Consider the following 13172-nt stretch of genomic DNA (forward strand, 5'->3'; position numbering starts at 1 on the left):
ATTGCCCCTTTTTAATGCGTTTGCGATTGCAAAAAAAGCTACAAAAACGCTTCGTGCATTTGAAATGCACACCCCTTCTCACCTCATCACAATGCAACGCGAACAATTCGAGTAGGTGTCCTTTTGTTTGCTTGTTTTTGATTAGAACAAAATGAGGCATCCATGCACAAAAACGTTGCGTCACGAGCTTCAGGCCTGTCATACTTTTCGTAGGACTAATTACAGATTTCAGGCATATACTTTGGCGTTAGAACCAGCACCAAAATCAACAATTCTGCGTTCGTCCTACCTGCGACTACAGGCACCCGTCATCAGACTAAGTATTGGTCGTTTCAAATACTACAAATGAATAATTTTAACGCCTTGGAGGATTGCCTACGAAGCATCTTCTTTAATTTTAACAAAAGCCAAATCAGTATCTGCTACCTCATCCCACCAAATAAAGATGTTCCCCGGTGGTCTAAGATGGAGCATGCTTCAGCCCTGGCATGCCCGCTGGCAGGCCTTGATCGAATCGAACTGGTTGTTCCCGATGAGGCAGCGCCGACCGAGCAGCGTCGCGTGAGACGAGTTGACACACCGGGCGCTACCTTCGGCGTGCATGTCCGCGAAGTAAGGATAGCGCAGATGCTCGAGCTCGCACTCTCCCGGTGCCGGAACTCCACAGCGTAAGCTGTCCGCCTGTCCGCCGTTTTCAACGCACTGGAGTGAGCACTCGCCGAGTGTCCTGTAGATTCCGGGCTGCCTCGCTGGACACCTTCCGTGCGGGAAAGTCCACTTCGTGCAGGCCGTGCCATTGAAGTACCAGAACGAGGCAACCACGTCTTGCCTGCGAGAAGGAATGTCCTGTTTGTTTGAAGCTTGTATTCATATGTTTGCACACATATCAAAATATAGATAGCGCTTGACGCAGGATACTCCGAAAAATGCTAATAAAGGAACAATGGTTTCACGTATTTAATACCCTCTGTAGCTGCCGCGTCGGTGATGCTTGTAATAAAACTGATCACCAGAGCAAGTACGATTCACACATCGACAGCCGACAACCGTGAGCGAGGAGGTCGACCCGTGCACCTTCCTAGAATCACACCGTACCCACCGCGCGGGAGGTGCTCGAGATGTGCTTTGTCAAGTGGTGAGTTGCGAGTTCAGTGCAGAAACTGACTCACTCAGGATGTCTGCTGTGATCAGGATGATACACGCCATGCGGATTTTGTAGGCCAGATAAGCTCAAGTTATGGTTCTTCCAGTTCCTTGTATATTTAATATACCGGCATCTTGTGCTGCCTCCCTCATAAAGTGCGCAGCGCACGCGCCCTTACTTGAGGTTTTAAACACGTCACGTCCGGTGGCTTTTCGTGACAAGCACAGTTTTACTACAAGTAGTGATAGCTGCATACTTTAGAGGATGCGCTACATTTGTTCCGCAACAGCTTGGAATCACGTGACCTGAGCAAGAACTTCACGCTGACGTCATACTACCGCGGTATGATTTTTAATGTAAGTCACGGTTTTAGCTGGAATTGCATTAGGATAAATACTTAACCATGTGTCACGTGGTTGGCCGATGTCACTGGCAGGCGAGAAACCTACGCAGCACCACTTCGAGGTTTTCAAAAGTTTGCCAGCATCACTTGTGCCAGATCTAGGGTAGACAGCAGGGTGTCATTCTACCAATGGCGCCATACGTATTGTTAAGGCCTGAACCCACGTGCACGTTGCAGGCCGTCAGCGCGTGGTTTTCTGGTGTGGCGTCACGCCTTCTTGTGAAGAGGAAAGGTGCGCGGCTACGTGAAGGTGTGATCCCCTATCTATGCAAAGGAAGAGGACATGGCGCCGCGTCAGAAAGCAACATAATGACCAGCTGCAACGCGCACGTGGGGTCACGCCTTCAGTGCTCTCGTGTAGCATGACCCCGAGCTGTTCATGTGCAAACATGAACAGACCGGGGTCATGCCCTCCTTTGAAAACGAGCCTTTCTCTGTTTACTTCTTCCCAGCGCTTTGTTCGGGCTCCGGTTTCCGGCCTCACTAACAGGCAGCCGTACCATGGCTCAAAAAGAGAACTTGCATGCGCCGAACGTTGACCAACAGAGTATGCGTTCAGCGAACACGAGCCTCAATTCAGCGTAATGAAACGTTAGCAACACGGAACCGTCACACATCGCGTCTCTTAGTACAATCAATCAATCAATTAATCGATCAGTGTGCTCAGGAACAACCGGAAGGCCTTTGTGCTGGCGTGCGCAAGCAAGAATACAGTGAACAAACGATAAGTAAAAACTCTCTACAAGAGAAAGTGCCAACGAATAGCGAAAATGTAGGAAAAAAAAAACCACCACTCAGGGCAAAAATACAGCATAACTAGAATATATACAAGCCTAAAGGTAAATGACATCACACACAAAAATGTAAAAAATGGTCTGCAAGACAAAGAAGAAATAGATATGTACAATGTCCTGTACCATGCTGAAACAGCACAAATTATATAAGAAAACAATTACCATACGACAAGACAAACATCGAGATCGGGATGCTCTTCAGGGTGCACTGCTCCTTCATGTCAAAACTGAGAATTATACAGACTATATCCTTTCGACAGAGGAGTGTTGGCAAAAGCAGGTGGGCACATGAAACGATCTACGCACTCTGAATTTTTGTTAGTAGTATTAGTGGTAGAAGTAGACGCAGGAGTAATAGTAATATTAGTTATAATGAATGAATGAATGGATTACTTCATATAACGTTAAGCAACAACTATATGTCCTTTGGGCAGGCGCCCGCCAAAATAAAATAGGAAAATGAACAATCTAATACAGACCACTTTTAGAAAAAAAATGAAATAAAAAGAGTGGATTGGTACAGATAAAAAGAGATCAACGCTGAATGATTGATTGTTTGATTGATTTGTGGAGTTTAACGTCCCAAAATTACCATATGATTAGGAGAGACGCCGTAGTGGTGGGCTCCGGAAATATAAACACCCTGGGGTTCTTTAACGTGCACCCAAATCTAAGTACACGGGCCTACAACATTTCCGCCTTTATCGGAAATGCAGCCGCCACGGCCGCGATTTGATCCCGCGACATGCGGGTCAACAGCCGAGTATCTTAGCCACTAGAGCACCGTGACGGGGTGATCATCGCTAAATGGAAAGAATAAAAAAAAAGGCACGACCAAAATATTAGAATGGTAGTGAAAAATTATGTGAACTATACACAACTATGCGGAAGACTTTCTGAAAGATGTAAAAAGGAAGAATTTATACATTGTGAAAAAATAATTGAAGACTGTGCAAGCTGAGATAAAATCAATGACTGTGGGCTATAAAAACATCAAGCAGCTAAAGAAGCCTAATATTATAAAGATGTTTTATTTTGTAAATGGCAGTTTGTTGGAAGAAGCTGGCATGTACATGAAACGGTTAATTCTCCCTGGTTGACTTTAGCTCAATTTGATAACACAACTGAGGAATAAAAGGCAGGATAACATACCATGAACTAGTTGGTGAAGAAAGAACAGGTCAGTGCGATTTAGTTGGCAGTAAAGTCATGGCAATGATAATAATCTAGCAATTTTAGAAAGACATCTAAAGTCTCTCCTTACGAAATGGTTGTTGTAAATATTTATGAATTTTTTCAGGACTCACTAAATGGTATTCATGATAGATTTAAAAATGCCATTCCAGATCATAGATGCGTATTTGGTGTACCATTTGTGAAAGACAGTAGAAGAACTGCATTCTAGAGAGATTCTGCAAACAGTCGAGAGAACGACGGCCTCACAAGGATGGATAGATAGATAGATAGATAGATAGATAGATAGATAGATAGATAGATAGATAGATAGATAGATAGATGGACAGACAGACAGACAGACAGACAGACAGACAGATAGATAGATAGATAGATAGATAGATAGATAGATAGATAGATAGATAGATAGATAGATAGATAGATAGATAGATAGATAGATAGATTCTAACATCCCAAAACTAGCACTTGATTATGAGAGATGCCAAGTGGCAGGCTCCGGATATTGAGACTCCCTGGGATTCTTAACGTGCACTCAAAATCTGAGCACACAAGCCTAAAGCACTTTTGCTTCCATCGAAAATGCAGCCGCTGCTGCCAGGAGTCGGTCTCGCGACCTGCGGGTCAGCAGCCGAGTACCTTAGCCACTAGACCACCACGGCGGGGTGGCCTCGAATAGCAGTACGCTCAGTGTGAGCCGGAAAGTTTAGCATGCTATCAAAAACAAGAACAGTGGTCTCATAAACCTTGCATGACGACAAGGTATTGACAGAGCATAGGAATTACACGATGGATGGTTTGTGAGATAGAAATATGTTAATAATATTAGGAATTATGATATTATTAATAATAAAATTATTATTATTATTATTATTATTATTATTAATAATGACTTTACTAATAAATAAACGTCATCTAGGGACAGTATTCATGGTTTGATATTAGCAGTGCAAAAATTACGACGCGTACTATTTGCTTCTTATAATAACCATCCTACTGTCCCAGTCATTGCACACTGGTCGTACCTATGTAATGACTGATTCTGAGTCAAAATACCGATTATCGAGTCTTATCTAAAACAATAAACTTTTTAAAAATCAGACGACAGTGTTTCAACGCTTAATTATCGCCCCATCTACTTAACCAGCACCACTTGGAAAATACCAGCGTCGTAAACAATACCGAAAAGAGTAACTAAGTTTCTTACTCGTTACTAAAACAGACAGGTACGCGTTACCGCCCTACGCTATCTCCAAAAAAGGCAACGTGTTAGCGTTACCGTTACCAAAAAAGTAACGAACGTTACCTCTGCAGTTCCTCCGCAATGATAAGGTTTAATCAATGTGTGTTCGTTGCAGGAATGCACAGTAGGATTCTTCTAAATCTGAAGTTTATGCTTCACATAAAACGGCTAACCAAAGAAGTAGTACGCTCTAAATTTTCATTTGATGAGAAATACTTATGGAACTTAATAGCACCGCAACTAATCAACGTTATAAAACCTGTGGTGTACACGTATCCCGAAGGAGTATGGCCACCAGCGTGGGACCGGTCTTAGCGAGCCGCAGGGCACGCGTTAACCATCGCCGTGGCGAGAACACGATACTGTTCAAAGTCGGAACACTTTATTGTGGCAACACCAAACGCAGTACAGCCCGTTGCAAAAAGGCGCGGCGGGAAAGCAAATAGGCTTATCCACGCCACGGGCACAAAGTACTACACAGGGTGCCAGGAGCACGTCTCCGCGGTAAAGGTGATCCACGGAGACACCGGGGCCAAGGCCCGGTTGCTCGAGCGAGGGCAAAGGCGCTCGCGTTGGCTTCGAAGGGAGACGGGTCGGCGTAGCTAGGCCACGCACTAGGACACCGTACCACCCCTCGGCCGTGCGTACGCAGCGGGGCAACAAAAGGTGAGCGTTCACCTCGGGCGTGAGGCGCCGTCAGCGAAGTCCGACGAGCCCCGAGTGACGGGAGTCGACGGACGGGAAAGATTGCGTGGCTCACCGTTTGCTGTCCCCGAGAGTACCTGTCTGCTTAAAGAACACCTATTAGTTGGTCTGCCCGCTCGCGACGCAGCGCGCGAAAACCTCTCGGGAGGCTCCACGCGCGGCGCCACAGTCAACATCTGCTACCGGGTAAGGGAGTTAAACGTCACTCCGCTTTTCCCAGCGCGGCAGACAGCAAAGAAGGGCAGACATGTCGGGACATGAGAACGGCAGAAAAGGCGGCAAAGCCCACGCAAAGGCAGCGGGCTAGCCTCAATTCCCACATCCCCCTCTCCTAAATTTGCCCTTTACCGGTCTGCATAAGGCAGCCGGACGTCACCCATGCAGTTAAAATGACTCTGCTATGAGCGACAGCTAACCTCAGTCCAGCCCTGTTACTGCTGCTAAAAAAAGATTACAAAGGAGAAACAAAACATAAATAACAAAATAAACACATGACACTATAAAAATAACTGCGGAAGGGAGCACAGGGAAGTGCGACTAGTGTTCGTGGTGCTGAAGCGGGATAGCGTCCACTGCGCGGAGGGGCGGAAGGGCGTGACAGTGTCCGCTGGGTGCGATGCCCGAGTGTGAAGTCAGAGGTACGGGAGGGGGCTCACTGATGACTTGTTGCTGCTCTTGATAAGCCGCGAGTCCGACGAAAGCTGCCTTGGTTGTTGTTCGAAGGCCCCCGCATTTCTGGCTCGATGACGGAGCTGGTACGTTGCGGGAAGCCGGGCCTCTCCAGTGATCAGGGAGGCCGAACCAGAACTGGCTGCGAGGCGCCCTGGAGTCGGCTGGCAGCATATAGCTGCTTTCAGCTGGCCTTGCGCAGGAGCCATGGTGAGAAGGCAGCAGGGCTTCTTCGGTCACGGCCGAGAGCAGAGCACAGCCAGATGGTCTGACGTCAGTGGGTCAATGCCCCCCAGCACCTCCAGTGTCCGCGTCGATGGGGGAAAAGCCATGACGCACTCTTCGCGGGCTCACACCGAAGCGTCACGCACCCACACACGCACAGAGGCACGCACACACACACTGCCGACGGCTGCGTGAGCGTATGCGCAAAGCGTCCTTCGTCTCTCTCCCGGCAAGCACCGACACTGAAGGTCACACACAGCTCCCTTCGTGGTAGACGAAATGAACACGGGAAAAAAAGTAATAACAGAGCAAAATGACGCTCAACATCTGGAAAAAAACATAAAATACAAATAACACTTAATATTAGACAAAAGAGACATAAAATACACACGAACACTAAAAAAAAACAGAAACACTGGCAGCAGACAGGGCGGGGTCAACTTCTTTACGAGAAAAGGCCGTAAAGAAGCTAACCGATACTGAGGCTAGACAGTAAACTGAGGACCTTCGGTTGCGGAGAAGTCCGCCGTCCGGCGCGAAATCACAAAGGTGACCGCTTCCTCAGATTATACCGGTGCGGGGTCCGAATGCGGTCCGCCGCCCCGGGTGTGCCCGTTGCTTGTGCGAAGTGCCGCAGGGCGCTGGCGCGAGCTCGTCAGACCATGACAAAGGGCTTCAGGTCTGCGATGTGGGCACGGCTGAGTTTTTCCCAAAGGGGATCTTTCGGCTAGTACGCGCCACGGACGGTCACTGACAATCGGTTCACAAGATCGGGCGGCTTTCCAACCCTTGGTTCAACCGTTTGTCAGAAGTGGCAGGCACTGAATAGCGATAAAAGTCACGCTTCGTGCCGGGCCAGGTCACAACATTGCTAAGTTTGCAAAAACTTTCGAGCCACTCAGGTGACCGGCCATGGGTTCGTCGTGAGAGGATCGCAACAATGCGGCTCTCAGACTTTTCGGCATAACCACCTTAACGGGTTGATGGACTCGTCCTCAGTGGCTATATAGTTCAGCAGGAGCCCATCATGGTCCAGCAAAATGAATCCGTCGGGGACTCAGGGACACACGCTGTTTCAGCCCCCCCGTTGCGCCCGCCGCAGAACAAGCAGCGTAACGGCGCTCCGCGCCTCTCAAGACGGTTTAACGGCACCCGCCGCAAAGCAAGCAGCGTATACGGCGCTCCGTCCCTCCGAGACTCGAAACGGATCACTCTGCTGAGCCTTCAGTAGCTCTTCGCTGCCGAAAGCAATTCCCATTCTCCCAAATGAGGGAGTCTGGTATCGCGCCCACTCAGGACCACAGCAACCACCGCGTGCACGGCGTCACGGGCTCGCTCTCGGCACGTTGGCTTTCGGAAAGTTCCCGCGCTCGGCCGCTACGCAGTGCGCCGCTTACCTGGATAGCAGCCAAGGTCGTCTTCTTGGGGACTCCCCATTTTCGCCGCTGTTTCGCCCCCGACGCTTGCATGTGCTAAGGCACCGCGAGTGGTCATCGCACCGAAATCCAGATTCTCGGCAGACAACAGGGGGCACGAGATAGCGCGTCAGCTACCACGTAGAAGTGTATTCACCACAAAAAGGGGTGACGACACGGGCGAGCGCCGAAGGGCGCCCGTCGATAGAGGCGGTGGCCTCTTTGTGCAGCGCGGCATGCCACTAAGCAGACATGTCGGGACATCAGAACGGCAGAAAAGGCGGCAAAGCCCGCGCTAAGGCAGCGGGCTAGCCTTAATTCCTCCAAACCTTAGAGATGTCTTTAGAGTTACATTGATGGCTTTTGCCTCTGTGACACAAGGTGAAATCATTTTTTTCTAATGTTATAATATACACGATAGGAGATTTAATCATCCACGCTATGCACAAATAAAGCACCACTGAACTCTGAAGACGTTTACAATGATCATCCCTTTCCGGGTCAGAAGACTTCCGCCGGCCGAGATTGTCAACATTGCAACTGGTGGTCATTGGTGTCACTATTTGCCCGCCGTGCGCCAGTAGGCAATCGCAGAGGCCTGCATCGGCGCCTTTTTTTAGGAAGGGGGGGGGCTTTCGTATGTTTGTGACAACAGGTTTCGCTAGGTCCGGACCTATCATCCCATTTTGTCTACCAAAAATCTTGCACATGGGCAGACTACCTACGTGAATAAAGCCCACTTCAACAGCGGGCTTGCACTAGCAAAACAGATCTACAAACAAATATGTACTGTTAAGAAAATGCTTCAACGACCTAGTTACGAAAAAAAAAATATCAGAGTATAAACACTTCTTCCTCACTTTAACCTGTAAATTACTGCGAAAATTTTCGAGCATTTAGGCAGTATATTTATGATAAGCTTCACTCGCTGAAGAGTTCAATAACTAGAAACTTCGCTGACATTGCAGAGAGAAAAAAGTAAAATTTGTTTTCAAAACAAGGTTAATCAGTTAAACTTTTGGGCAGCAACTGCCATAAAATCTTGCAATTTTATACTTTTTTCAAAGATGATTTTCTTCAGTTTCAGACAGTGTTACTTTACTTTTTGTTGTGCAAACATTTCATGCACGAAATGTTCTATTTGTAAAGGAAATATTTATGTGTTACATCATGGTAAACTTTCGTGAACCACGCGAAATGAATTTGGTCACTCCATGTTGAGTACGTTCGATATTTTTGGCTTCCTCAACCAGACACTAAAAAAAGTGAGTTCCTTTCAGGCTAATGATACTATGTGCCTAAAATATGAAATACTCCATCAAATATAAAATATATATGTTAGGATTGGTGTCAATCTTTTATGGAATCACTTGTTTGAAATAACCAAGGTTAGGAGACTAACTGCTGTTATGTATGCCGCTCAATCTGTAACCGTGGTTAGCCGTAGTATTCGTGAGACAGTGGTAGTAATCAGCTTTAGTTGAAACATAGGGACGCCAATGAGAGAGAGAGAGAGAAAATAGGCCCGAATCTACGTGTTACACTGTAAATGTCATCAAAAGATGATAGTCTTACGTCTGGAGAGAGAGAAAAAACGTTTATTTGATGTTCTGCGCAAGAAAATCGGTGAATGGTATTCTTAAGGCGCTGCGTTAGAGTGTCTCGAGCGTGTGACGAAGACGAACAAGCGCATCTAGGCACGTTAGGCACGAGCGCCATCTGGCAGTTATTCTTAGAAAATGAAGGCGTGCGTGACAGCGGAGAAAGATGCGCGCCAGTCAGGGAGGTGATAAGGTGTAGAAGGCAAAGCGACGGGCAGGTGCCACCACCGTGCCGTCGTAGCAAAGCGTTGTAAACACCTTCTTGAGTATCGCGTTGCACTGTCACCGCAGCGCGTTTAAACGCCACGGGTTACTTGTGTGTGCCTCTTCCAGTATAAATGCAGACATACAAAACGTGGAGATGTTGTTATGGCGCCTCAGATATGCGCAGTATTTGCTTTTTTCAATTGACAATCGCACAACGATGAACGCTAAACCTTGAGCAGTATTGGTGGGCAGTGCGGATGGCGTTGGCCGTTTAGTGCCGTTAGAGGTATCGTTAGGACGGACAAACAGACAAATGTACAGACAGACAGAGAGACAGACAGAACGGCAGACAGACAGACAGACAGACAGACAGTCCAAAATTTTTCCATCGAAGGTCCCCAAGAAAGACTATCGTCTTTAATAAACGTTTATTTCGAAACAGTGTTCCGAGTGATGCCCGGTAACATCCTAAGCCGGGATGATTCCCTAGTCGAGTAACCCCCTGGCTTCGGCTGCCCTCTTGGCCCTGGCGACGAGTTGTCACTGGTCTTCCAGGTTCTCAAGGACGAGCTTAGTCTCCCACGTTTCGATTAGGTGGACGTCGTTCGCTCTTGGTGCTTGGTCCCACTCTGGTTTGCATGTCGTGGTTTGAATAGCACTGGTATTCCAGGAGTAAGTGTGCCAGAGGGTCCAGTACGCTTCAACATGTAGCCATGTGTCGTTGGGTAGAGACGGTGAAGGCAGCGATGCAAAATGACAGCATATCCCTGGTGTGAATGATGGAGAGCGGGCTAAGCTCTCACTGCAGGGTACTCGCGGCGCTGCCGCGAAGCTTCGGCCTCTCGGGCTCGTACTGCAGGGTCCTCACGGTGCGGCCGCCCAGAATCACGGCTAGCTTAGCGTTCCGCACCCGCACGACAGGGTCGCTTGTTAGGGTGCGAGTTGCCACCGCTCTGCACGCACGCCGCTCGGCAGCCTTCTCTATCCTCCATCGACGAGCCTCTGTTAGCGCGCTCACAACACGGCGGCGCCAAAGAAAACATGATGGCAGTAGCACGATCGTCTCTCTCTCTACTTCCGTATGAGTGACGTAAATCCGGTTTTCATTAAACTCACTATTTATTATTATTTTTTGCTACAAAACGCCCTCTAGTGTGAGACGATATTGGAATTCTCAGCGTATATGCATTCGTTATATATAGAGTGCCTCGATGCGCGCGTCCCCGCTTAGAGTCGAGTCAGCTTTTGAAAAGGCAGATTCCGCCTCCTCGGCCTTGGCGGAAGCGTGGCCACCATTCTGGATCCCCCGCCCAGTCACTTGTGTGTGGCGTGCGTGTTGTTTTTTGGTCGGTGCTCGTGTTTCTGCGTTCGCTCTTGTTTCTGCGCTCGCTTTTATGCGCTCGCTTGCGCCACCATGCCCGGGTGATGCGTGCTGCAGTGCAGCAATCATTCTAGGAACGGCTGGAAGCTGAACCGATTTCCAAGAGACCCAAAAAGACGGCTTCTTTGGACGGTACCAGTCAAGCGCGACAAGTGGCGTCCGACGAATGCATCACACATTTGCAGCGTAAGTAAATATTTCTTTTTGAATGCGTGGTAATTTGATTAGCCAGCATTACTTGGCGCATCATTATTTCTTTGTTGAGAGCGTAGGCAACATCAAGTAGTCAAACGTCGTAGAGCATATTGTCCGCGGCATTTGGACAGTACACGAGCCATTCGGGGTAGCGAGCCCGCTGTAAGAAAATGCTTGAGGTAGAAGGCTGGTGTATTATATCAAATATAAAAGCACCCTTCAACACCCAATTCTAATTTTCTTTGCAGGCTCACTTTGAACCGAACAACTACGAGCAAAACCGAGTGGATGGTTGGAAAAAGCTGAAACCGAATGCAGTCACAACTTTGTTCTCCTTGTGACGTATGTTCTTAATTTTACTCTGGCATTACATAATGAAGTATCGATTACAGGCATTTGTGTACATGCAGCTGCAACTTCAATACGGTTAAAACCAAAGAGGAACGTTTATGCTGTGTCCAAATTAATTCATACATTGTAAACGTCTGAGTGTATTTCACTGTTTCAAGGCACTGACCAGCCGCACTGGCAGCAGCTTTCCGATATCGGGCATGAGGCTGGCAACTTGCCATAATCTCACGTGTAGTGATTATTTTACTGAAACAAAAACACGCATGTACACGGGACCACAATGTACGTGAAAAGATACCTGGTAGCCTACTTTATTTTAAGCCCTCCACTAACGCCCTCTCATAGCCCACATCTAGCTCGTGGCACATGGAGCTCCGATTCGAATTCGAGGCTTTTTTTGTAGGGACGAATTTTTAGCACAATTTGGTTACGATACTGTGGAAACTCCGTAAGATATGCATTAGGCAAAAAATAGTCAGTTAGTAAAGCGTAGAATGAAGTCCATGGTTCAATGAATCTTAATAGGGTGAAACAAGCTTTCCCCTATACCAGTGGAAAAGGTTGGGGGAACAACCTTTTAAGAATGACCTTCCTAGGTTTAATCACCATTCAGATACCAGCCGCATTTGTTACGTTATTAAACTAACCCCAGGCTTGACATAAATTGACTTTAGATGAAAACATTTATAAATACATAGGTTTCTGCTTGCAGCGCTGCCCAAGGAACGAAGACCACCAAAGGAAAGAACTGTGCTCGCACCCTCCGGTGGAGAGACCAGCAAGTCTGCTCCGGGGCTACGTCAATCGCCAGCTACAGTTGAGATACCGCGAGAGGCCCCACTAAGCCATGCCGTTCATGAGTGTTCACTGGAAGGACTGTCGCGTCACGGACACGACGCCATGGAACTCAGCGACGCCGCAGTAAAACTGTCAGCAAACTCTAGTGATTCACATTCAGGAGAAGCCAATGATGTGGCTATTGAAACATCAAATGGTACTGGTGAAACGTCAAATGCTACGGCAGAATCAGCAGAACTGAAGAAGAAGCTTGCTGACCTTAGAAGAAAGTATACTGAACTTCAGCAGTATCATGCTACTGCCAAGAACACAATCCAAAGTCTCAAGAAAAAAGTGCAAAAACTCGAGAGTGACACAACGAATATTTCGCAAAATTTGAAATTTCTGAAAGATTATCAAGTTCGCGCTCTCTCAAGAAGCAGCAGCTTGGTAAACTTTTGGTCTTCGCACACCATCAAGCAAGGCCTTCACATTAAATTTGCTTGTGGTACAACAGGCTATGAAACGCTAAGAAAAATGGGATATCCTCTCCCATTCAACAGAACACTCACGTGAAGGATTGAAGATTTAAAGTTCTTCCCAGACATTCTTCACGAAGTGATCGATGTTATGAAATGCAAAGCTGAGACTATGGAGAATGTCGAAAAGGACTGCGTCCTTTTTTTTTTTTTGGATGAAATAGAGATAGTGCCAGGGTTCGAGCTAGACCGTGCTGAAGACACATTTCTTGGAGGAGTAACGCTTCCCACGAAGCCTCAAGAGCCTGCGAACCACGCTCTTGTATTTATGTTAGGCGGCCTTAACCAAAGGTGGAAGCAAATTATCGCTTATGAATTGACTGGGAGAACCG

General features: G+C 47.4%; 1 protein-coding gene across 1 annotated transcript in view; it reads right to left on the reverse strand.

The window, feature by feature from the left end:
* Positions 1-368: 368 nt before the first annotated feature.
* Positions 369-13172, reverse strand: part of LOC119160902 (uncharacterized) — a 41244-nt gene continuing 28440 nt past the window's right edge. Inside the window, exon 3 of the mRNA XM_037413174.2 lies at positions 369-829. Within this exon, the coding sequence (XP_037269071.2) occupies positions 478-829 (352 nt within the window). The 3' untranslated portion in view covers positions 369-477. The remainder of the gene's footprint in view (positions 830-13172) is intronic.

Source organism: Rhipicephalus microplus, chromosome X (assembly GCF_043290135.1).
Source record: "Rhipicephalus microplus isolate Deutch F79 chromosome X, USDA_Rmic, whole genome shotgun sequence".
NCBI lineage: Eukaryota > Metazoa > Arthropoda > Arachnida > Ixodida > Ixodidae > Rhipicephalus > Rhipicephalus microplus.